Below are 26,730 nucleotides of genomic sequence, written 5' to 3'. Positions count from 1 at the left end.
AATTTGATTTTAAAGCATTCGAGTTTGTTTCAGCCAATAATGACTCACATACCAACAAGTAATATTTTAATAATTTTTCATTCCACGGGAGTTTTTACATTAGAATTTCAATATATCACATATGTTAAGAAACAATAGAAAATCCACAAAGAGAGTTTTAATACCAGGTTAGATGAACTGAAATACTACCAAAAACAAAGCATAGAAAATAGGCTTTTGTAATGAAAGGGCAAAGGTACAGAATTTGATTACCCTGACTGATGACATGAATCTCGTCTCTTTTTTTGAAGTCAGGCTCAGTGAAAAGTCTCAAGTTTAATGACACATTGATTTGGGGAGTTTTGACACAGTTTCCCCATTTCTGTGTCGAATCTGAATCCATTTTCTCCAGTACAAATGTTTTGCTTCATATGGCAGTTCATAAAATAGTGTGAGATCCACTGAAACCGTATCTCCATACAGAACATAATCATCAACCAAACTACATTAAGTCTAAACCAGCTTCGTTTAACGAGTCAGAGCTGAGGACGCAGATACTGAGAGCTGAAATCCTCTAACTGCTTTTCCAGATCGGTGGCTTTATGTCTGGGAAAAAAAAAAAAAGGAATCCGTGTCAAATACTACAAACAGCTCAAAAATGGTAATTAATACAGTGATGCACGACAAAATCAACAAAGATGCCCATCACGTTTACATACTCCAATTTAAAGTGATGTAGCCTAATTGAATTGCTACAGCTGACATGTCCCTATTTGCCATAGCTTTTATCATATATATACTGTATGAAAGTCCATGAGCTGACCTGAGCACTTTGGATCGGCTCTGTACAGTTTCCAGCTGTTGGATCTTGGTGGTGAGGCGCTGAATGTCGTTCTCTAGGTCCTTCTGTGTGATGTCAACCTGTTGACAGAGTCGTGCGAAGGTGCTAGCGATCTCCCTGTAAGATGAGTAAGAAATAGTTCAACCCAAAATAAAAACTCTTGTTTTTTTTGTCATTTTAGACCTACCCAGCCCCGTTCGATTTCATTATATGGACAAGAACGGGCAGAATATTGTATAAAAATAAATAAATCATCATTTTGTGTTCTACAGAAGAAGGTAAAGTCACACCAATTTGGAACAGGTGAGTAAATGACAGAATACTTTCCCACCAATCAAACGAACCAAAATTTGGGGCCGAAGATCAGCGGTGATAACACCCTTAAACACTTACTGCTGGACTTGATGGCTGCAGTTTGAGCTGGTGAAACTGATGATCATCTGAAGCTTCTCGGTGGCGTAATCCACAAACTGTCTCTTCAGGGCTCTTTCCTTGGCCTTGGTGGTCCAGGTGAGTCTTTCATACAGGTAGAGCACCCCATACAGACTCGCGGAGAGAGCGATCAGACGCCAGCCTACTGTTCGCCACACCTAAAAACAGGCAAGATTATCAACTTGAATGTGTGCATGAGTTCCCACACCTGAAGAATGAAGTTCCACTACTTAAATACCATATATATTCTGACTGTATGAATCCAACGCATTAAGATTTAGACATGCATGTTTTAATTAATTTCAGCCAACCATTGCCATTTTTGAGTGCAATATGCACAGACGGTCTAATTGGAGATTAGAAAGGATTGTGTACAGAAGAAATTTGGAGGTAATTCTCACCACTCCTCCAATGATGAGCACGCTCATAGATGTGCGGGATGTGACAGAGGCCAGGTTGGTCACCATGGACATCATGAGTTCTTCCTGTGCCATCACTGCTTGATTCTGAACTTCAGTTCCAGGAGCTCTGGGGATCGAAGTTTGGACCGCTGATGGGGTGGTCGGCGCAGTCAGCTGAGAAACAGAACAATGAACTCAATGTGAATTCTCTCAGCAGACTAAATGTGTAACAATTCACTCGTTTTCTCTATGCATTGAATACTAATCCTGCCGATTCAAATGATTTTATCTTTAAATGTGATTTTTGAATTGAGGATTGTTAGTGTTGGTCACGACTTTGAATTCAGGGCGTGCTGAGTGACTCCAGCCAGGTCTCCTAAGCAACCAAATTGGCCCGGTTGCTAGGGAGGGTAGAGTCACATGGGGTAACCTCCTCGTGGTCGCTATAATGTGGTTCTCGCTCTCGGTGGGGCGTGTGGAGAGTTGTGCGTGGATGCAGTGGAGAATAGCGTGAAGCCTCCACATGCGCTACGTCTCCACGGTAACGCGCTCAACAAGCCACGTGATAAGATGTATGGGTTGACGGTCTCATACGCAGAGGCGAGATTCGTCCTCCGCCACCCGGATTGAGTCACTACGCCACCACGTGGACTTAGAGCGCATTGGGAATTGCAAATTGGTGAGAAAATCACAAAAAAAAAAGAAAATTGACAACAAAAAACCATTTGATACAGCTGCCAACCCGTTGCGTGACCACTACTGAAATAAAATGCTTTAATTCTGGGAAAACTTAGCCGTTCTTTTCTGTAAGATAAAATGCTGCCATTTTACTGCAATCATAGTTTAATTGGAAACTTAGAGTGTAGAAAAAATTGAAGTCATGTAGTTCAGGGATTCTCAACCCTTTGCCCACAGCGACCCACATTTGTTTGAATGCAAGTCATCCATTTCCAACCGGGACCCACTTTGGTGCTTCTGGCTGAAGTTTTCAGACAGTCCCTTACCACATTCTCCGCGGTTTTAGCACGTTTTGGCACAATGTGAGGACTTTTCAGGCGGTCCCATACCCCACCGTAAGCACAATTTCTAACAAATATCAAAGTTAAATTAATGATCTTGAACGAGTTTGCAGTGACGCCATCGGACCAGCTTAAATACGGGACAAATCGTTTAATCTTTAAATACGGGACGATCCCGTATTTTACGGGATGGGTGGAAACCCTACTTGGTACTGCCACTCTGAAATGATGATGTCCAGAAATTGGATTGCATTCAGACTAGCACGGTAATGCATGGAGCTAGCGCATGCAACGCTACTGAAAAAAGAACAATTCGTAGCATTGATAGATTATTGTGATTGGACAGCTAATAATTAACATCAGAGAAATGCTGCATCTGATTTATGGTTGTTTACGCAAACCTGGAGATATTAACACGATTCGACAATAGAGGTCACTGTTGCCCCAAACATGGCAAATGTGCAGTTCGATCCTTCTAATTGATCATTTGTCCTCATGACAGGAAAGATCTCGCAACCCAGCAGACATCCAGAACCCAACTCGAGATTGAGAAACCCTGATCTAGTTGCTTCTGTTTTCTTTGAAACTAAATGTAGTCAGTTGATGTTACTTTAGTGTTGTAATTTTTGGATTATGGAAAACCTAGAAATATCAGTAACTTTAACAATTGTGATTAACAGACCTGAAAAAGTCATGCAAATTCACTTTTATAGTGAAATATGGAATACTTATCTAGTTATGCTCAGCTCTGAAACATTTTACTGGCACATTTGCACTCTTTGTTTTATTCCAAGTAGCCTGTTTGTACAAGTATTTAATGTGTTTTCTTTTAAGTTACTTTTGGTGCAATAAACAATCTTTAGTAGGGCTGTCAAATTCCAATTTTTGTTGAATTTAAGAAGAAAAAAAAAATGCACATTCGAATGCTAAAACTGTGAATTGAAATTTTGGATGCATGACAAGCATTGACAATGACTAAAGAGCAATCGCATTTGTGCGCTAAAAAAGGCTGAATAAACAAAAACAATTGGATGGTTGCAATAGCGCTCTGTGTGAACAGCCCCTTACAGTTGGTGGAGGCATCTTGCTCTCTTATATCGTGTCTCAGATTAAGCAATAAGTTGTTTAAATGCTTTGTTGTTCAACTTGGAAATGTGTGTCTCAATCCTCACGTTCGGTTCCTGTCTGTTGTGATTTGTCTGATTGAACAGCCCCTGGTCTGTGCTCACAGTCTAAGCCGCTTCACCACCGAGTTTAGCCGAATACCACTGCAATCTGGGAATATTGCTACTCTACATACAACTGTACAAAATAAAAACGATGTGGTATTTCACTGTTATTATGAAGTTTGAGTCTGGAGTAGGAATCAGTGGAACACCATGTGAACTGTTGTGAAAGTGCGCCTAAATCCACGCATCTTATCACGTGACTCGTGCATGACACCGCGGAGACTCACAGCATGTCCAAGACATCTCCACTATCCACGCACAACTCACCACACGCCACATTGAGAGCGAGAACCACTAATCACGACCACGAGGAGGTTACCCCATGTGACTCTACCCTCCCTAGCAACCAGGACAATTTGGTTGCTTAGGAGACCTGACTGGAGTCACTCAGCACGCCCTGGATTCAAACTCACGACTCCAGGTGTGATAGTTAGCATCAATACTCGGAGATACCCAGGCCGTGCTAGGCCTGGTACTTTTAAGATAAAGAATTTCCCAGCCCCATTTTCGAAGTATATTTGAAAGCATCAGTGTTTTACTTTTATGCAATTATGGAATTTTCGGGGAGAGCATATCAATGCTTAATTTGCACCGGTTAAACATTTTCCACATGCTGAAATCTTTAAAATTCAGTGCAGATTATCCTCTAAACGATGACTGTACCTGCAATTTCTGATTTACCAGCATCAAGGCCCGTTTTGCGTTGGCTGGACCCAAGTAACGGTGGACCAAAGCAGTCCAGCCCAAAGAGAACTGGAACTCTATGTTTTCCTGGAAGTCGGAGCAAAGCGTGGCACAGTTCAGATCATAGCTGAGCTCAAACTTCCTGCTGGGGATGAGCATGTGGATCTGATTCTGAGCAGCAGAGGGCAACAGAGGCTTCAGACACTCTGGAGGAAGACCAGAAAGAAAGATTACTAAACATGGCATGCACAAAATTACTGTTGCAAAACTGTCCACACAGGGAGCATGAGTCACGAGGACTGTGATTCTACAACATGTGTTCAGATCGCACGTTTCTATAGGCCATTTGACATGACTCGTATCAGGGCTTCAACGCAAGCATCATGCAATGCTTTCACTTCCAACTTCTGGTCACTGTCATCTGCTGTGGTTTTTAAATATCAAACACAGGTCTTTGAACCTGGTGTTGTTACATACCGATCATGTCTTTCTGAGAGGACTGCACGGAGGCATTTACTGCGTCAGAACAGCGGAAGGCCAGATTCTTGCCCATGCCATGCTCGATGTGCGTGAGAAGATCCTACAGAGGAAGAACAGATCACTTACATCTGAATCTGGACTGGACTTACATATGGATCAACTGCCATAGCTGGAGGTCTTTCATTGAATTTCATTCATTACGATCATAAAACACAGACTCAAAATGAACCGATTTAAAGGTCTGCAGTATTACTGCGCCTCCCTGTAGAGACATAAGACAGTTGAATGTGACGTTTCAAGGGAGGAAACTCCACTCACAGATTTGTAGATCTTGAGCATGTGAGGTGACGGATGAAAATCTGAACGATACTCATCTATGAGCACTGACAGGCGGCAGATCTCCTCCGCCATGGCGTTTGACACCTGCGAAACACAGAAACATGAAGCTCACCATACTGCAAACAGGGCAGATTACCCATAAACACCACGGAGAGGCCCTGGAACCCATGACCCTTTGACCCTTCGTGAAGTCTAGAGTCCCTTTGTCATTGTGTCTCCACCTATGGGTGAAAGGAGAAGATGAAGAGAGTCTAGTCTTCCATTTACCTGGTTTTCTACCTCCTCTGTGATGACCTTGATTTTTTTCTTGATGTCTTGAATGAGCAGGTTGAGTTGATTGCGGACGAAATCCAGTCGGTCAATGAGATATTCTCTCTCCTCCAGAGATGCCACCCTGAGAGAGGACAAATCATGGGTGACTACATGAATGATGACCGCTTTCATGTGGAAACCAATGAACGCTTTTAAGATACAAGCGCCACTTTGAATATCAATTTGATTGCACTTATAATTATAAAGATATCAAGGTGTGTTTTGTAGTTTAACTTTTTGGGCTTATTTTGGAACAATCAATTGGATTCACCAAACCAAAATACTCCACTCTTATGGTGTGAATTACTGGATGTCCAACAGAGCGCGACTTTTTCAGCCGTCTTGGTTCCAGAAGTATTTTTCCCCATAGCGATTTCATAAAATCCTTCATAAGAGTTGTAAGCCATGAACCAAATCCACCAGCTCTGAGATGATTCACAACATTACAAACTTCAGTTCTACTCAGCAGTCATTGAATCTGTCCTCTGCACTTCAGTAACTGTCTGGTTTGGTGCAGCTACGAAATCAGACATCAGAAGACTACAGAGGACAGTTCGGACTGCTGAGAGGATTACTGGTTGTCCCCTGCCCTCCCTATCAGAACTGTACACTTCCAGAGTGAAGTGAAAAATCACTCTGGACCCCTCTCACCCTGCCCACTACCCTTTTGAACTGTTGCCTTCTCGCCGACGCTTCAGAGCACTGAGCACCAGAACCATCAGACACAGGAACAACTTTTTCCCTCAGGCTATCCATCTCATGAACACTTTAAACTGCCCCATTGAGGGATAATTAATGTGCAATACACAGCTTAGTCTACTTCTATTTATCCAATATATACTCTTCTGCCATACATTCCCTTGCTTCTGTATATAACCAATGTGTGTGTGTGTGTGTGTGTGTGTGTGTGTATATATATATATATATATTAGTCTTATTGCGTATTTCTATATATACACTTATGTTTTCTATTCACTTTTATTTGTATTCTATTTTTCACTTATTATCTCTGTCTTGTTGTCGTTGTATTGTTTGTGCACTGGAAGCTTCGGTCACCAAGACAAATGGCTTGTCTGTGTAGCATACTTGGCAATAAAGCTCAATCTAATAAAGTTTATTGCAAAATATTCTGATATATACTGTACACATTTACAGAGGTGGAAAGAGTACTGAAAAATCATACTCAAGTAAAAGTAGTTACTTCTTAGTTTGAGTAAAAGTACTTGTCCTAAAAACTACTCAAGTAAGAGTAAAAGAGTAACTCATGAGTAGTGAGTATTGAGTACAGAGTTGTGAAATGCCCCCTTATCATACACACTGTATGCTGCAAATTCAATATGTTGAATACTGTCATTCACAATTCATTTAATGCCTGTTTGTCAGACAGATTTTCTTCATCATGCCAACTTTTAAAATAAAATCTAAAACCAACAGGGAGACATGATTACAGAGATTAAAAAGTTTTGTTCAATAGATTGATCATCATGTATGAAACAAACACATTAAACTTTGTTTATGTGTACTGTAGGGTCTAAGTTGCCCGTAATGGCGACAAGAGCGAGGAGTTGATGTGCATAAACATTGTTCAAAGAATGCTAAAAAAGATTGTCACTAGGCATGTGACATCCTGCACAATAGAGGGGGTACATAGCAGGGGTGGGCACAGTTTTTTGGACTTTAAGTAGCACATCAGTGGTCACATCGAATTCCAATGTTGCGCATTCATTTAGTTCTTGTATCTTTTAAGCCCAGAAATATTTGTGTTCTCACTCTAATGCATGATGCACAATTTTCTGAAGTGTATTTGTGACTGATAAATGATTCTGCCTGAAGCATTGCTCTATAAAGCTTGATACTTCGAATCAGGCATTAGAAAAACATGATCAAGGCTGAGCATAATTATAGATTATTTTATCATTTATCACTTTCCTGGTCATTTTTTATTCAAATTGACACTCAGGGGTCGATATTACAAAACAATTATCAATATTATTAAAACAAATTATTATTAAAATGTCACAGTTCACCTGTTTTCGATAAACATAGGCTAAATATAGAAAATTACTCCAAAGTTTATATAAATGGTCTGCACTTATATAGCGCCTTTTTAACTGTAGCGGTATTCAAAGTGCTTTACACTGTGACCCACATGACAGCAGAGCTGCTATGTAAGGTGTTAGCCTGTCATTGGGAGCAGCTTGGGGTTCAGCGTCTTGCAAAGGACACTTCGAGTCATGTGGGCCGGGAATCAAACCACCAACCCTGAGATTAGTGGCCGACCCACTCTATCACCTGAGCCACAGCTGATTTATCATCAATATAGAGGATTTTATCCCCGATTAATATCACAATCCTTTTATTGGCCAGCCATATTGCGAACATTACATTAATCTCTCACACCAGCCCAATAATCTCAGTGATGGCTCATTTACAGGTATGCTATACATAAAGTGTACTTTGTAAGCAGAAATATAAAATGTACCTTGATAGGTTTCTTCAAATTAGAGGCAGAATTAATGCTGATATCTCGACTGGCTTGAGCAAACTAAACTCACAACACAATCATGCAATTGGTCTTTTTCACTGCGAAAAGCCCTTTCAGGTGCGGCCGAGATGGTCAGGTGTTGAACTGTGCTTGAGGCATCACATCCACAGCAGCTGGCGCCCGATCTACAGCTGCCGTTCAGGTTTAATATGCCCGATTTGATTTGACGGGCGTCACGCGACACTGGTAACCAATCACGTTGATGGATAATAAAATCAGGACAGGGAAGTAGCGAACACAGACGGAAGGAAAATAGTGCAGTAAAAGTACAGTTACAGCACTTAAAATGTACTCAAGTACAAGTATAGCATTATTAAACTACTTAAAAAGTAAAATTCCTGGTAAAAACTACTCAATAACAGTAACAAGAGTATTTGTAATTCATTACTTTACACCCCTGCAAATACATTAGCAGTTTGAGAGTGTAGGAAACTGACTCGATTGCCTCTCTGGAGTCATTGCAGAGCTCTTTTGGTGCACTTTGTATTTGGCGTGATTGTTTGATTGGTGGATCTTACACTGCAGAATCATTCATGTTTTTTTTTTTTAAATGAAGTTAAAATAACGCTGACAGATGGCTTCAGCAGAAGAATATACCATTGAATATTAACCCCGGAGCTCATGATGGGTGATTAGGGCAGAGGTGTAATTTTAGGTAGGGATGAGGAAATGTCCCCACCAACTTCCAAACCTACGTCCTTGGATTAGGATTATCGTTAATAATCAATTCTCCTATGGGAAAAATGAACTCTATTTTTACTTCTGGAACCAGACTCTTGCGCTCTATAATTCTTTGGGAAGGCAAAGAGAAAACAGGACGCACCTTTTGTCCGCAGAGTTGATGTTGATTTGATCCATGATGTCTTGGACTGTTTCAGTGATCTGCTTTGCTCTGATCGTGTGCTGCTCAAACTTTGTTTTCACTGCTGAATGCGAGATACACTCCTGCGATGTCATGTGCACACATAAACACAGGCTACTGTGACAGGAGCAGTCATGGCCGACTTTAAAGTGATACAGATTCAGATGTGTTGCAGTCTTGAAACTAAAAATGAGAAATTAAAAGCAGAAAACTGCAGCATATCCGAACCCTAAACGTCAGCAACTCTCCAAATCATCTCACAGTAACGTGAACTCAAAACAGACAGAATTAAAAGCAGGACAACAAGTAAAACAATGAACACAAAAGGCAGGAAAACATAATACGTTTTTTTTTCTGCAAAGGAAAAATATGTGGGATGCTTGTAAACCACAAGAAATCATTTCCTTAATGAATATCTTAAATGAACATCCTTAAAACAAGATGAATTACCTGACTTGTGTTTCTCTAATATGTAAATGTTAAAATAGCGCATGCAACAAGACAAAATGCACAAATTCGGAAAATATCTTATGCAGTTTTTCTTCTCTATCAATCTTGTTTTAAGGGTGTTTAGATATTTTACTGGAGAACAAGCCCAAAATATATATATATATATATATATATATATATATATATATATATATATATATATATATATATTTAATTTTTGCAGTATAAATAAAAGTATCAATAAAAAAAAGCATTTGATTAAACACAAAAAATATAAAATGTGATCCATACTGAATGAACAGAAAGAAGAGGGTGAAACAAATTCAAACTGAACGAAAAAAAATGAATGACCTCGCTTTAGTAAATCTAGACTTCAGCAATGACGACACAGATTGAATTCATTTGCACAGGCGCGCTCGCAGCCGCCGCTAACTCAACGAGAGGGAGACTGATGGGTTAATCAAACTAAACTTATAGATGATAAAGACAGAACGCTGATCAGATACAGAACATCATCAAGTGAAAATAAACTGAACGGTTCTCATTATATGACATGAACAGGCCAAACTCAAATTTACCCCTAAAATAATATATATATATTTTTTTAATTTAAAAAAAAAAGATTTTGGTATTTGTGTCATTCTTAAAGTAGGCTTTATTTTCTTTATGCACAATATCATTTCTTGTTTTTTTTTATTTTAGGGTGAAAAGTGTCACAAATGTAATTCATCCAATTGACCTGTAGAATCAACACCTACACAACACCGTGTCAGTCACCTAAATATCGGAGCGTTCAAGTGGTTCTAGCTAAACAAAAAATGGACATACAGAAATACTAATGCAGTGAACATACATATTAGCACATTGTTTCACAGAAGATCTTATTTTTTTAATCAGTCTTCAGGTGGGATGTCCCGATACCATTTTTTGGAGAACGAGTACCGACACTTCCTTTTCGGTACTTGCAGATAGTGATAAAAAAAAAAAAAAACGTTTTTTTCTAAATTCCATATTTAAATGTTTAATTAAATTGGGGTCTTAAAAATCACTACGTGACCCAGTGTGATTATTAAACCGCACAAGGCTGCTATCTAATGAAATATGTAGTCTGTATGTGCTGCACACTACAAAGTGAATTAAGTTGCGTTCACACTGCCAGCGACACGTATCAACAACCTCGTCTCATTCATTTTCGATGAGAGCTGGCGACATCCAGGAACACAAGGAACACGCCGGATGTGGGTGTGTCCAGCGATGCGACAAAGTTGAGAAATGTTTATCTTTATGCAAATGAAGAGCGACTTTCGGGAGTGACAGCCAATACGAGAGAAGATGGTAGAGCTCATGTGATCCTAATATTTTAATAATAATATTTATTAGAAACAGTGCCTTTTAGACTCCATACACGCCACTAGCGACCTAACCGCCAGCCCCGGGCGACATGCAGCGACAAAGTAGCCAGCAGTGTGAACGCAGCTTTAGTGCTCTGTTCATTGCCATCTGCTACAAACGTAGCATGCAACGCTCATGATGATGTTTTAGAGCTCCTTGGTATGAGCAGCCGGCTTCATATTTACATTCAAACATTCTTAAAACAAGATCCATTTACTTTGAAGCACGCAGCACATGCAAACTACATGTTCATCTCATTCAATTGCAGCCTTTGCAGTTTAATAATCACACTAAGATAATTTGTGCGCTGAATGTTTACGGAATGGTATCAGTGTTTGGTATCAAAGCACTTTTATGAGCACAAGTACATGAGCACAGTATCGGTATCAGGACATCCCTAGTCTTCAGTAGTATCAGTTATCCTGAATTGCGATTACCTGAAACGTTTCACCCACCGCTTACTGTAAAACAGACTGATACATTTCCTGTTCTCATTTTCTAACCCCTTACAGCAGAATTAAAAAGGACAGATGGAGGATTTTCCTTGCAGATTGCATACTAAATAAGAATTACACTTTAAACTGGTTTTAGTTGAAACAGGCTTTAGAAAAAATGTAATTAAAAACAAAATAGCAGGTGAAAATGGATCCCACTGAATCTCAAGCTTGCCTCAAATGTTCTCTCAAAATTCTGGAACTCCTTCAGTCGCTCCTGAAACCCTTCAGCAAGAGCACCCCCTGTAAACATAAACGCCGTTTTAGCAAAGCATCTCTTGAACACACTTCTTGGATCATCTAATAGAATGACATCTTATTTTAAAGCTGAAGTATATCATTTCTGTTACACTAGCGACACCAAATGGAATTGCAAAAATAAACAATGTTTTCAAAACGGCTTTCCGTATCGGTCTCCGCGGTAACACGCTCAACAAGCCACGTGATGAGATGCGCGGATTGACAGTCGCGGACGTAACTGAGATTCGTCCTCCACCACCCGGATTGAGGGTCACTACACCAGCACGAGGACTTGGAGCACATTGGAAATTGGGCACTCCAAATTGGGGAGAAAAGGGGGGAACCCCCACCACACACACACGTTTATATTTTTACATTTAAAAATGTAAAAAAAACATTTTTGAAAGTATTTTAACACTGAAAATATGACATCAACTTTAACCAGCAATAAATCCCATTTGTGATCAGATTGTGCAGCCTACTAATAAAATTAGAGCAACTATGACCAAAACCAAAGCCATCTGGTGACCTACAGAGGTAAAATCACAATGTAATCAACTCTTTATGGCAGTTTGCAAATTCATCTTTTGTGACATCATTATGATTAGTACATTCCAAATACTTCAGCCAATCACCGACTGCTACTTGCCATAATACAAATCGGGCTAACGGGAAAACTTATCGGCAGATGCGATTATTATAAAAGTCAAGACTATAGGCCTTGTGATATATCGGTCGACCACTAGCGCGCGCACACGCACACACACACACGCGCCCACACACGCACTCACACACACAGTAGCTGGGTCTGCCATGTGAACCCTGGCATGACCATGCTCTTACCAGTCTCTGGCATACCCTGCGCCCGCTGCATCCGCGAGTTCAGCACCTCCTTCGCCGACACAAAGAAAATGCGGTTGGGTGCCTGATTGCGGTCCACAACCTTCAACTCCTCCACCAGGAAGTTCACACACCTGTCTGTGTGCTGCTTACGCACCTAAAACCATTAAAACAAACTTGACGTCACGTAATCAATGATGTCTAATGGCGAGAGCAGAGGCACAGATAATTCAGAACATCAGGTGAGATGTTCCACCGCAGAGACACAAAGAAACTCACATCCTCCATGTATTCAGGTTCGGCAGCAGACGCGTCCCAGCGATTGTTCAGGATGAAGATATTGGGCTTTGAGAGCCGTTCGTTCACCTTGTGGAAGAAATGCTTCTCCTTTAAGAAAGAACGAGGTTGAGTTTACTTGGGGTGATGATAGAAATACTGTGTACACAAACACACACGCATATAAGCAGCATAAAGATGACAAACTTCACTCTTATCTAATCAACAGATGAGGAGCAATAGATTATTTACAGGGTATTAAGAAGAACATGTAATTGAACTTGTGCGAGTGGTCCAAAAAGCAAAAACATTGTAGAATAAAGCATATAAACTCACTGAGCACTTTATTAGGTACACCTGTACATCTGCTTATTCATGCAATTATCTAATCAGCCAATCATGAGGCAGCAGTGCAAAGCAGAAAATCATGCAGGTACAGGTCATGAGCTTCAGTTAATGTTCACATCAACCAATGTGATCTCAGTGATTTGGATTGTGGAATGATTGTTGGTGCCAGACGGTCAAAATAATCATTAGATTGCTCAATTACAAAAATAATCACCAGTGACGGTCATCGGAGAATAGCCAGACAGGCTACAGTAACTCAGATAACCACTCTGTACAATTGTAGTGTAGTGAGTCAAGAAAGAGACATTTGTTGGGATCTTTGAAGAGAAATCGTGGCCGATATTACCACCGGTTTATTATTCATAATGGAAGTGGAAGGTCAAGTCAATTGTATTGCACACTCAGCGGTATACTGCATATATTATGGCAAATGTTGTAGGTCATCCAGGTATTCTATGCACACAGAAAAACCACAGTATTCATGCGGTTTAACACTAGGCAGTATGCCAATCCAAACATAGAAATGAACTGTTTCTCGGGTCCATTACTTAAAGCAGCAAAGGAGGTATAAATAAGACAAATTAGTAATGTTATCAAAGTTATTTAATATAGAAAAATAGCTTTGCTCTTGCCCATTAGGCTAACACAGTTAATCTTCCCCTTTAAGAAAATCCCCCAAAAGAGGCCCTGAAATGAACAGAGAGTGCTGGGGTGGATATGAACAGAACTGGACACATGCCCGCTCTAAACACAGCTCTGCATACTTCTGAACTGCACGACACCAAACACTGCGAGACCCCTCCTCCTCTGCATACTTTCCCATTATAGCACTCAGTTTAACCTGCAGTCAAACTGTTCCAAACACTTCACACGCCAATCCCATCGGGTCTGATTAATGTTTGACAGTTTTAATAATCTGGCACTCACTGCTAAAGGAATAGTTCAAAATGGAAAGTGATTGCACCCTTATGTTGTTCCACACCTGTATGACTTTCTCTCTTGGGTGGAACACAAAAAGCGAATTGAAGAATACCCTGGCCGCTCTTTTAATGAATGTGAATGGTGACTGGGTTAGTCAAGCACTACAAAGGTATCATTGAAGTAGTCAACACGACTTGAGCACTATATTGCAAGTCTTCTCAAGTCATATGATAGCTTCTGTATGAGGACAAGATGCCCCTCTGGTGTAGTTCTACAAGCAAATACAGCATCATTAACGTCAACGCGCCAATACATCAAAACAGCAACATTAATTATGTTTGGACTTCAATTTCAGAACTTCCCCACCGGAGCAACCTGGAGTTAAGTGTCTTACTCAAGGACACAATGGTGGTGGCTGTGGGGATCGAACCAGCGACCTTCTGCTTACCAGTTATGTGCTTTAGCCCACTATGCCATCACCACTCAAAAGACTTGAAATATACAGCATAGTGCACAAGTCATTAGGACATCTTATCTTAACAGTTCTAGTCCTAATTCAGTTTCATTATATGGAAAAAGTAGCCAGGATAAACTTCAAAACACTTATTTATGTGTTCTACGCAAGAAATAGTCACACAGGTTTGAAACTGCATAAAGGTTAGAATGTTTCTTTTTGGTAACCTATCCCTTGAAATATATGTTTTATTTTGAATGACAACCGGCCAACCCAACTCACCGTGTTCATTAATGTCGATTCGGAGTTCGCCACAAGCACGAACACATCAGCGTCCAGACAGAACTTGTCAATCCAGCTGTCCAGTTGTGTGGTGACATCAGTTCCAGGACTAAAAGCCAAAAAGAATCAATGAGGGTGTTTCCATGCACGTTCTTACACCGATTATGCTTGATAAGCAGACGACATGTCTATGTTCATGTAAACGCATTAAACGGCTTTCTTTATTAAATAAATGCCTTAAGTATAAACCAATCAACATGGGTAGATTTTTGCCCCTTACATCGATTCTGCTTTGCAAGTAAACAATAGGGCTGGGTATCGACTGGCACCTCACGATAAGATCCGTATTCTAATACAGGTCACTATTCAATATAGTCCGATACATCACGATATCATAATCTGATTTGATTACAAATCAAAACCAATTCACTTGGGTATTTTTTTATTTAATACTGATGTCTGAAGAAGAGCATGTAGCTCGAAAAATCATGTTTTTGTCTCTTGGTGAGCTCATTAAATTGATTTGGAAGTAACAGTGTGCCAACTTTGTTGGGGGGAGTTACGTGACATGAATACACAAAAGGTTTAAGATAAATATCGAAACAGTATCATGAGAAAACGTATTGCGATATATAGAAAGAAAGAGTACCTGTCCATCAAAACTAGGTCGTCTCGGAGCAGAGCACACTTTGTCTTGGGCCAGAACACTTTCACGAGACAGCCGGCGTCCAAACTCTCATCCATATGTAGTGCATGAGCCAACTGATTTACTGTCTGCAGAGAAAAAGTACATTTAGTGCAATTTCACCTAAAGTGCTTTAGGAATCGGGTTTAGGACTTGAGTCACAGGGTTCTAGTTCTGTGGTTTTAAACTGGTAGATTGCAGGTCTGTTCTGACAGGGTCACGGACAGCAGGAGAAAAAAAAAACATGCTAAAAACAAAATAATAAATGCGACATATTGCAAAATATATATAGGCCTATTAACATTTAAAGGGATAGATCACCTACAAATTTTAATTCAGTCATTGTTTACTCACCCCTATGTTGTTATAACCCCATTTGACATTCTTAACACAAAGGGAGAAAACAAAAAAAAACGAAAAAAAAAAAACAATTGCTCAGTGATGTCATACAATGGCAGTTTATGGTGACCACCTCTTCAAACTTCATAAAGACTAATAAAGGATTGTATGTGACTCATGCCTAGTTATGAAGACATATGATACGTTTTGGTGAGAAACAAACTACAATCTAATATATTATTTAGTGAAAATGCTCACCGATGATCTCCTGTGTGCATTCATGAGACTGCAGGAGAGCAGCAGTTCGCACAGCTCCCTCTCGCAAGATGGTGCTTTCAAGCGACAAACACATTGTTTCGCTTCAACCGGACCACTAGCAATATTAACAACAGAAAACACAACACAGCTGCACAAAAACCAGAGAACAGAACTTACAAAACATGTCTGAAAAGTTTCAAGTCATCAAGAAGATGCATTTCTATGCCCTGCCTTATTTATTTTAACTGGAGTACTCGGCTCAAATAAAGGCAGCCACTCTCACACAGCGTCCTAACCAGATATCAAACGACGTGCGATAATGCATTTCCAGTTAAACAGAGTTTTTGTCCTAACCAGCCGCGACGGGATATTCTGTGGATCGCTTGGTTTCTGTTTGCAGCGTTGCAGCCCTTGTCCACTGTGAACTGGCCCAAAATCTTTCTCATAACAGTATATTGAAGCATAAAACCGACTGGATTTCTTCAGAAGACATGGATTAAACCACTGGAGATTATGGATAACTTTTATGCTGCATTTATGTACTTTTTGGAGCTTCAAAGTTCTGGTCACCATTCACTTGCATTGTATGGACCTACAGATCTGAGATATTCTTCTAAAAATCTTAATTTGTGCTCAGCAGATAAAAAGAAAGTCATACACATCTAGAATGGCATGAGGGTAAGTGATGAAGAATTTACATTTTTGGGTGAACTATTCTTTCAAGGAAGTGGAGTGGAAAATCTGTTACATACATTCTGAGAAAAGTGTAAACATGAACCTGTCATGTCAACAGTACCTTGATACTTTTCTCCTCTTCAGAGCCCTCTGTCTTCAGATAGGACTTGTCTTCATCTGTGCCCTCTACACTCAGGAAGCAGTTGGTCGTGTGGCCGATGCCGCTGGGCAACACACGGTCGCGCAGCATGGCATTGATAACTGTGCTCTTGCCATTGCTTGTTCTAGTAAAATTATGAAACAAGGACTTTTATTTTGAAAGTCAAATGCAGCATTGATTGAAATGAAACTGAAAATGTTCATACACAACTGCTGGTCAAACCTTCACAGAACTCACCTGCCGAAAAAGGCCACCTTCATATGTCTGCGAGCCAACACCTCTTTAATGGTGGACAGTTTGTTTGTGTATGTTTCTATGTGGTCCAACTGGCTCCTGTTTGCAATATTCTCCAACGACTCATTCAGGCAGGTTTCTGTCCACACAGACACAAACATGTAACCAAAGTCTATGCAAATTTAACACAAGCCTAATGTTTCCTTCGGTAAGCTCTAAAAGCGTGATTGCTAATCTGACCTCATTTGATACAGTATTAGACAAGCTTTTACACTTTTAATGACAAACAGCAGATAGCTTACCTTTCACAAACTCTGCGCCCTCTTCCACATAAACTAAAAGCTGCTCAAAAACATCCCCGATCTTCTTTTTGGCCAGCACAAAGTGCTTTAATGGAGAACGATCAGCCTGGTCCATTTCCAACCCTGTATGAAGAACATGTAAAAACATCAGAACTCACAACACTTTAATATGCATTTCATCTATAAATTATATTTACTGACTCTTACCTTCAAAACCTTCACATCAGAGCAGCCAAAACTGTGAACAAAACAATGAAAAGTTTGTATGCAAGGTAAACAAGTGCAGAAACCCTCTCATGGTAGCACAGTATTGTAAATATATGAATATGGTCATAAATAATGACAAATATTTCCATCTGATACCACCAGCAACACAAATCTCTCTCTCACATTAAAACAAAACTGAAATTCAGATTTATGATTAATTTAATATACACAAAACATATGAACAGTCTGCTGATATTATTTCTCAACTTTTAAAGTATTACAGGGCAATATGTACAGTTCATTTATTACAGTGCAGATAATATTCAACTAATTATTTTAAATCTATCAGACACTAAAAATACACGGTTAAATGTGTGCATTGAACACTTAAAGTTAAAATGAATGATTAGAAAGTGCATTTTAATAGCTGTAAGTTGTACTGTAACTCGCTCGTTGATGGTTTAGAAATGTCGATATTTAATGGTCAGATGTTTGTAAAGGTGACATGAGCTGTTAGCATTAGCATACAGACACATGAGAAACATTTCGAACATAACTCTCCGATTTAAAACACTTAGCTTTCTTTGTTTATATCTGAAATCATCACATAATCCTCATAAATGTTATTAAACACATAAATCTCATCTCACCGGGTCACAGCGCTGTTAAATCCCTCCTGTCAAGACAAACAGCGTCGGACTCACAAACTCACTGAACATCCAACACTTCAAAATAAAAGTCTCCTTTCACGACAAACTGTGAAGCTCGTGGAAACAAACTCTGATATCGCCTTAGATAGACAGACAGACAGACAGACAGACAGACAGATAGATAGATAGATAGATAGACAGACAGATAGATAGACAGACAGATAGATAACAGACAGACAGACAGACAGATAGACAGATAGATAGAGATAGACAGACAGACAGACAGATAGATAGACAGACAGATAGATAGACAGACAGATAGATAACAGACAGACAGACAGACAGATAGATAGATAGATAGATAGATAGACAGACAGACAGATAGATAGATAGAGAGATAGACAGACAGACAGACAGACAGACAGACAGATAGATAGACAGACAGCTAGATAGATAGATAGATAGACAGATAGATAGAGATAGACAGACAGACAGATAGACAGACAGACAGACAGACAGATAGATAGATAGACAGACAGATAGATAGATAGAGAGATAGACAGACAGATAGATAGAGATAGACAGATAGATAGACAGACAGACAGACAGACAGACAGATAGATAGACAGACAGATAGATAGATAGATAGATAGACAGACAGACAGACAGACAAGCAGGCAGGCAGACAGACAGATAGATAGACAGATAGCTAGACAGACATACAGACAGACAGACAGATGGACAGATAGATAGATAGACAGACAGATAGATAGAGATAGACAGATAGATAGACAGACAGACAGACAGACAGACAGATAGATAGACAGACAGATAGATAGATAGATAGCTAGACAGGCAGACAGACAGACGGACGGGCAGGCAGACAGAAAAACAGACAGATGAATAGACGATAGACAGACAGACAGACAAAAGAGCAGGCAGACAGACAGATAGATAGATAGATAGACAGGCAGACAGACAGACAGACAGACAGACCGATAGATAGACAGACAGACAGACAGACAGATAGATAGATAGATAGATAGATAGACAGACAGACAGACAGACAGATAGACAGACAGACAGATAGATAGACAGACAGATAGATAGACAGACAGATAGATAACAGACAGACAGACAGACAGACAGACAGATAGATAGATAGGAGGAATTTGAAAATAATAATAATTTGATATATATATATTCACACACGTATGTATATCCTTTTCAAAATAAAAGCCCCTAAACATTATTCTTGTGACAAGTGTCTATTAAAGATATATAGGGATGAATACCGGACTAAAAATGTATTATATCAGAAAAAAGGGGTAAGGTTAAAATTAGCCAGAAGCATTCCCAAATTCATTCTAGAATTATATTCTATTAATATCTTTGGTTTAAACCTTTTGGTTGTATTGTTATAAAAAAATGTATCCAGTACACTTCCTTCTTCTTTCGCTGTTGGGTTAACCACTGACGATTACTCATCTGAAGGTTTGCAACTGAATGTTCTCTAAAATGAGAATATAATATTTTGCCACCTGATATAAATGTTGTTTTAAACGAACTGCTAGCGTATGTTTTATTTCACCTACATATAATTTCCCACATTTCAAACACTCTATAACATAAATCACATTGCAATTTGCAATGTACAAGTTTGTAAAATGCGACTCTATTTGTTAAAAACGAAATTTCTGTATTCAAAACGAAGATGCCAAGATAGAAACTTAGTTTTACAAGCAGAATGTTGTATAAATCGAGCTTGCACTAACAATCTTTTACATTTCGATTTCTTCTAAATGCTGTTATCACCTTAAAGGGTCTCAAAACATTGTGTGTGTCATGTGACTGCTGAAAATGTGTCATCACAACAGAATTCAGTTTCCCAGCCTCTTCAACATCTTTTGGTTGGGAACAAATTCTATGAGATTTAATAATCCCCTTAAATGTATGTTTAGGTTGAAAACTGTTTTTGTGCAAAACTGCATGTGTGTCAAGTCAAGTGGTTTTATTGTCGTTTATTGTGTGTGTGTGTGTGTGTGTGTGTGTGTGTGTGTGTGTGTGTGTGTGTGTGTGTGTGTGTGTGTGTGTGTGTCAGTCCAGTCTCTGAGTATTGAGGAGTCTGATGGCTTGGGGGAAGAAGCTGTTACACAGTCTGGCCGTGAGGGCCCGAATGCTTCGATACCTCTTGCCAGACGGGAGGAGGGTAAAGAGTTTGTGTGAGGGGTGTGTGGGGTCGTCCACAATGCTGGTTGCTTTGCGGATACAGTGTTTTTTGTAAATGTCTTTGATGGAGGGAAGAGAGACCCCGATGATCTTCTCAGCTGTCCTCACTATCCTCTGCAGGGCTTTGCGGTCCGAAACAGTGCAAGTCCCAAACCAGGCAGTGATGCAGCTGCTCAGGATGCTCTCAATAGTCCCTCTATAGAATGTAGTGAGGATGGGGGAGATGTGCTTTCCTCAGCCTTCGAAGAAAGTAGAGACGCTGCTGGGCTTTCTTGGTGATAGAGCTGGTGTTGAGGGACCAGGTGAGGTTCTCCGCCAGGTGAACACCAAGGAATTTGGTGCTCTTGACGATCTCCACAGAGGAGCCGTCGATGTTCAGCGGAGTGTGTTCACCTTGTGCTCTCCTAAAGTCAACAACCATCTCTTTTGTTTTGTTCATAAGACTTAAAAATCACATTTGTACCAAACATTTAATTCTACCATCCCACCTTAAAAAAAACCTTGGTGTCTAAAATTTCTAATCTTTCTTTTTGGGGGATGTACTTGATAGTGATACTTGGTTGATGTGTATTTAAATGTCTACAAATGCATAAAACTCCCCCTCTGAATGAGTCAAAAGCCCAACTATGTCATCCAGATATCTACAATAAAATAAAAATATATTTCAAAGTCACTGCACATAATTATATGTGTCCTTTATGTAACTGGGATGCATCTGTGATAGAGGATTTTAAAACGAATCAATATATTCTGCCACCCGACATGACTCTGACAGTCTGATACTATGACTCGACCATACAGAACTTCAAAGGGAGCCGTACATTTTGATGGATCCTTGTGTGTTTTTGGTAAGAGATAAAACTGATGCACACGTGGATTATCTGGGCCTTTAAGGCCCCTTAATGGCTTTTTATTCATACATTATTTCTCATAAAGTACATTTACACTTGTCTTATTCGTTTTTGGGTCTCCTCCTGTATTGAAGTGCAGCGGGATTATTAAGTCACTTTTTGAATTTTATAACAGTGGTATTTATTTACCTATTATGATGACACATTTCATAACAACTCTCAAACATGTGCTTAAAAATGGTATATGACTTCAAAAGCCTTAATGTGACTTACTGTAACCCGGTCACACACACACACAAGATGAGACAGTCACAATGTTGGTTGAAAACCGCTTTATTAAATAAAAAAGCAGTCCAGACAAACGTACAAACAAGGGGGCAAATCCAATGAAGTGTAGTCGTGGGAAGCGTGAGGTCAAAAGCCGGGGAATCAAGATAACAATAACAAGAGGGTCGAGGACGGGAAAACAGTTAACAACTAGGGACAAGTGGGAACGGAGACAGGGGAACAAGTTGGCAAGCTAAGAGGTAAAACAGTAGGGAGGTCAAAACTAGACGAGACTAGCAGGGCAACGATACGGGGAACTAAATACATACAATAACCAACCCCCGTGAAACGGAAGTGCTGGGTATTTATAGGGGAAGGTGCAGGTGTGAACAATGAAGGTGACGAGACGAGTGCAGGTGAATCTAATGTGTGGGGATAGAAAGCGCGTGAGTGCAAGTGGTCATAATGTTCAGGCTGGTGCGCGTGAGAAGCGAGCATGAGTCAGAGGGGGGAGAGAGTTTACGAGCGAGAGCTCGTAATAGCAAAAGGAGCGTGAGTGCTCGAGGGAGGAAAAAGAGCGTACGCGCTCAAGGGGGCGGAGCGAGGGAGCGGGAAGCGAGCATGCTCGCGGAGTGTATGGGTGCGTGCTCGAGGAAGCGGAGATGGGGCAGAGGAAAGGGGTTCGTGACAGTACTCCCCCCTCTGAATAGGACGGCTCCTGACGGCCGCGCTCGGCTGCGAGGAGCGCGAGGGAACAGAACGAGCGTGTGAGCTCGTGGGGACAGAACGAGCGTGAGAGCTCGAGGGGACAGAACGAGCGTGAGAGCTCGAGGGGACAGAACGAGCGTGAGAGCTCGAGGGGAGCAGAACGAGCGTGTGAGCTCGCGGGGGCAGAAGGCACAAAAGGGAGATGAAACAGTCCATGGGGGTCAATGGGCAGTTCAAGGCAAGGTCAAGGGGAACATAGTGGACAGGCGGGTTGTCGGGAGGTCTAGGGGGCAGCCATAGGGCAGAGACTGGGTCAGGAGGTCTGGAAGGCGACTGGAGGACAGGGACTGGGTCCGGGGTCTGGAAGGTGACCACCGGACAGGAATAGGGTCCGGAGGCCAGGGAAGAGGCCACAGGACAGGTAGAGGAACGGTAACAAGGGGAGCAGGCAAGACCCAGTGAGGAAAGGTTTCAGGGGGCGGAGCCGTGAAAGGCGGAGTCGTGGAGGACTTGGGAGACTGAGCCTTGGAAGGCGGAGCCGTGAGAGACTCGGCAGGCGGGGAATTGAGAGACAGAAGAGGCGGTGCCGAGGGAGGCTCGGGGGGCTCCGGAGGCAGAGCCGAGGAAGGCTCAGGAGACGGAGCCGAGGGAGGTGGAGTCGCAGGAGGCCCCAGGGGCGAGGCCCTGGTGGGCTCTGGAGGTGGAGCCGAAGGAGGCTTTAGGGGCGAAGGCCTGGAAGGCTCAGGAAGTGGAGCCCATGGAGGTGGCGCCGTAGGAGGCTCCAGAGGTGAAGCCCTGGAAGGCTCTGGAGGCAGAGCCGAGGGAGGTGATGCCGTGGGAGGTGGCACTGTAGAAGGCTCCAGGAGTGAAGCCCTGGTAGGCTCTGGAGGCAGAGCCGGGGGAGGTGGCGCCGTAGGAGGCTCCAGAGGTGAAGCCCTGGAAGGCTCTGGAGGTGGAGCCAAGGGAGGCTTTAGAGGCGGAGCCGCAGGAGGCTCCAGAGGCGAATCTCTAGAAGGCTCTGGAGTCTTAGGGAGCAGAGCCGTAGGAGGCTCGGGTGGTGGAGCCGTGGAAGGCTCGAGAGGCGGAGCCGTAGGAGGCTCGAGAGGTGAATCTCTAGAAGGCTCTGGAGTCTTAGGGAGCAGAGCTGTAGGAGGCTCGGGTGGTGGAGCCGTGGAAGGCTCAAGAGGCGGAGCCCTAGGAAGCTCTGGAGTCTTTGGGAGCAGAGCCATGAGAGGCTCGGGAGGTGGAGCCGTAGGAGGCTCTGGAGGGGGAGCCGTAGGAGGCTCGGGAGGCAGAGCCATAGGAGCCTCTAGTGGCCGAGCCCTGGGAGGCTCGGGAGGTGGAGCCGTAGGAGGCTCTGGAGGGGGAGCCGTAGGAGGCTCGGGAGGCAGAGCCATAGGAGCCTCTAGTGGCCGAGCCCTGGGAGGCTCGAGAGGCTTGAGGGGGGAGCCCTGAAAGACTCGAGAGAGGGGAGCCCTGAGAGGCTTGAGAGGGGGAGGAGCCCTGAGAGACTCGAGGGGCGGAGCCCTGAGAGGCGGAGGAGCCCTGAGAGACTCGAGAGGCGAAGCCGTGAGAGGCTTGAGGGGTGGAGCCATGAAAGACTCGAGAGGGGACGCCCTGAGAGGCGGAGGAGCCCTGAGAGACTCGAGAGGTGAAGCCGTGAGAGGCTTGAGGGGTGGAGCCATGAAAGACTCGAGGGATGGAGCCCTGAAAGACTCGAGAGGCGAAGCCGTGAGAGGCTTGAGGGGTGGAGCCATGAAAGACTCGAGGGATGGAGCCCTGAGAGACTCGAGAGGCGAAGCCGTGAGAGGCTTGAGGGGTGGAGCCATGAAAGACTCGAGGGATGGAGCCTTGAGAGACTCGAGAGGCGAAGCCGTGAGAGGCTTGAGGGGTGGAGCCATGAAAGACTCGAGGGATGGAGCCCTGAGAGACTCGAGAGGCGAAGCCGTGAGAGGCTTGAGGGGTGGAGCCCTGAGGGACTTGAGGGGTAGAGCTCTGGGAGGCTCGTGAGGAGGAGCCCTAGGAGGCTCGTGAGGGGCCCTTGGAGACTCGTGAGGCGGAGCCCGGGAGGGCTCAGAGGGGCGAGCAGAACCCGGCAGAGCCGTGGGAGACTCTGAGGGCGGAGCAGAACCCGGCAGAGCCGTGGGAGACTCTGAGGGCGGAGCAGAACCCGGCAGAGCCGTGGGAGACTCTGAGGGCGGAGCAGAACCCGGCAGAGCCGTGGGAGACTCTGAGGGCGGAGCAGAGGTCTGCAGAGCCGTGGGAGACTCTGAGGGCGGAGCAGAGGTCTGCAGAGCCGTGGGAGACTCTGAGGGCGGAGCAGAGGTCTTGAGCACCAGACGAGACTGGGGAGAAGGGGCCCTCTTCCTTCTCTTACGTCTTCGGCCAACAGGGGACGTGGCCATGGGGACGGTCGAGGCTACAGGCGCTGGCTCAGGGGGGGGGTCGAGGCTACAGGCGCTGGCTCGCTGACCGTGGCAGACATGGGCGCTGGCTCACCGGCCGTGGCAGGCAGGGGCGCTGGCTCGTTGGCCGTGGCGGGCATGGGCGCTGGCTCGTTGGCCGTGGCGAGCATGGGCACCGGCTCGTTGGCCGTGGCGGGCATGGGCGCCGGCTCGTTGGCCGTGCCGGGCTTCGAGGCTGGGGCCGTGACAGGCCTCGGGACTGGGGCCGCGTCAGGCTTAGGGACTGGGGCCGTGACAGGCCTCGGGACTGGGGCCGTGGTAGGCTTCGAGACGGGGGTCTTGGTGTGGAGCGCTGGTTCAGTGTCTGCCTCCCCACAGTGAACGAGGAACCAGAGTACAGTAGGGCGAGGTCAATAAACTGAGCCAGGTTAAGGGGGCAGCGACCACCAGGCATTAATGATGAGGTTGGCTCATTCAGACCACATTGAAAAATGGTCTTCAGAGCCACCTCATTAAAATTCACCTGGTACGCCAGGACACAAAAATCCATAATATAAGCCTCCACGGTTTGGCTCCCCTGACGCAAACCCACGAGTTGGGCCGCTGGGTCCATAATGCCGAGGGCGGGGTTATGGGTTACACAACCGCTGCCTCGCAGAAAAACCCCTTGGTCAGCGTCCGAAGAGCCGTCAAACCTCTCAGGGGTTGAAGGCTCACGGCGCTCAGAAATGCGCTGGAGGCATAAACGGGCTCAGGGGCAGACACAGGTGAAACAGTGTGACATAAATCAGACAACGCACATACCTGCTGCCCCTGGGCCGTGAGCGCTTGGTCCTGCCTCCAAACTGTAGCTCCTTGCGCCGAATGTGACGTGCCTCTCCGCTCTAGTGAGCTGCGCGAAACATCCGCGTGACGCATTGTGACTGTCTACGGTGAGGTTGGTTATTCTGTAACCCGGTCACACACACACAAGATGAGACAGTCACAATGTTGGTTGAAAACCGCTTTATTAAATAAAAAGCAGTCCAGACAAACGTACAAACAAGGGGCAAATCCAATGAAGTGTAGTCGTGGGAAGCGTGAGGTCAAAAGCCGGGGAATCAAGATAACAATAACAAGAGGGTCGAGGACGGGAAAACAGTTAACAACTAGGGACAAGTGGGAACGGAGACAGGGGAACAAGTTGGCAAGCTAAGAGGTAAAACAGTAGGGAGGTCAAAACTAGACGAGACTAGCAGGGCAACGATACGGGGAACTAAATACATACAATAACCAACCCCCGTGAAACGGAAGTGCTGGGTATTTATAGGGGAAGGTGCAGGTGTGAACAATGAAGGTGACGAGACGAGTGCAGGTGAATCTAATGTGTGGGGCTAGAAAGCGCGTGAGTGCAAGTGGTCATAATGTTCAGGCTGGTGCGCGTGAGAAGCGAGCATGAGTCAGAGGGGGGAGAGAGTTTACGAGCGAGAGCTCGTAATAGCAAAAGGAGCGTGAGTGCTCGAGGGAGGAAAAAGAGCGTACGCGCTCAAGGGGGCGGAGCGAGGGAGCGGGAAGCGAGCATGCTCGCGGAGTGTATGGGTGCGTGCTCGAGGAAGCGGAGATGGGGCAGAGGAAAGGGGTTCGTGACACTTACAATGTATAGAAACAGGTAATCCCATTGCAGTTAAAGAAAGGCAACTGGTCTAGATATTTCTCATAGGTGATTACATAAACATTAAACATGACTGTGGAGCGGCGGGGGGCGGGACCGGGCGTGCGCATTCCAGCACGGCCCCGCCCCCCCTCCGCTCCACAATGACATAAGAGTTCTATTTATAAATAATAATTCTGTTTTTCCTCATTAGAACTTGATACAGGAATGGCAGAAAACACCATTTATGTCTCTTCTGTACATCAGAATCACTATTAGTCAAATAAAACATGTACACACTGCATGCGTT

At 43.4% G+C, this 26,730-nt stretch overlaps 1 protein-coding gene across 1 annotated transcript; it reads right to left on the bottom strand.

Annotated features, from left to right (window-relative positions):
* Positions 1-57: 57 nt before the first annotated feature.
* mfn1b (mitofusin 1b) lies at positions 58-18,450 on the bottom strand. The gene is made up of 19 exons (XM_052101914.1): positions 18,331-18,450; positions 17,681-17,711; positions 17,474-17,596; positions 17,175-17,310; positions 16,899-17,061; positions 15,470-15,594; positions 14,821-14,929; positions 12,819-12,926; positions 12,543-12,696; positions 11,635-11,702; positions 9,085-9,206; positions 5,672-5,798; positions 5,384-5,488; positions 5,063-5,165; positions 4,565-4,791; positions 1,654-1,827; positions 1,214-1,410; positions 803-937; positions 58-585 (listed from the first exon to the last, which is right to left on the bottom strand). The coding sequence occupies exons 3-19, from the start codon at positions 17,586-17,588 to the stop codon at positions 516-518; spliced, it is 2,238 nt and encodes a 745-aa protein (XP_051957874.1). The 5' UTR covers positions 17,589-17,596; positions 17,681-17,711; positions 18,331-18,450; the 3' UTR covers positions 58-515.
* Positions 18,451-26,730: the final 8,280 nt, after the last annotated feature.

The sequence above is a fragment of the Xyrauchen texanus genome, chromosome 32 (genome assembly GCF_025860055.1).
Source record: "Xyrauchen texanus isolate HMW12.3.18 chromosome 32, RBS_HiC_50CHRs, whole genome shotgun sequence".
NCBI classification, from domain to species: Eukaryota; Metazoa; Chordata; class Actinopteri; order Cypriniformes; family Catostomidae; genus Xyrauchen; species Xyrauchen texanus.
This window is presented reverse-complemented; position numbering and strand designations above follow the sequence as displayed.

What these genes read in the sequence shown, in the direction of transcription:
- mfn1b (XM_052101914.1), bottom strand. Translation starts at nt 17,588, where the DNA reads ATGGACCAGGCTGATCGTTCTCCATTAAAGCACTTTGTGCTGGCCAAA. An exon ending in TGCTCATCATTGGAGGAGTG is followed by an intron (nt 1,411 to 1,653) that starts GTGAGAATTACC and finishes GCCTGTTTTTAG; the next exon opens with GTGTGGCGAACAGTAGGCTG. An exon ending in TGCAGCCATCAAGTCCAGCA is followed by an intron (nt 938 to 1,213) that starts GTAAGTGTTTAA and finishes CTCATCTTACAG; the next exon opens with GGAGATCGCTAGCACCTTCG.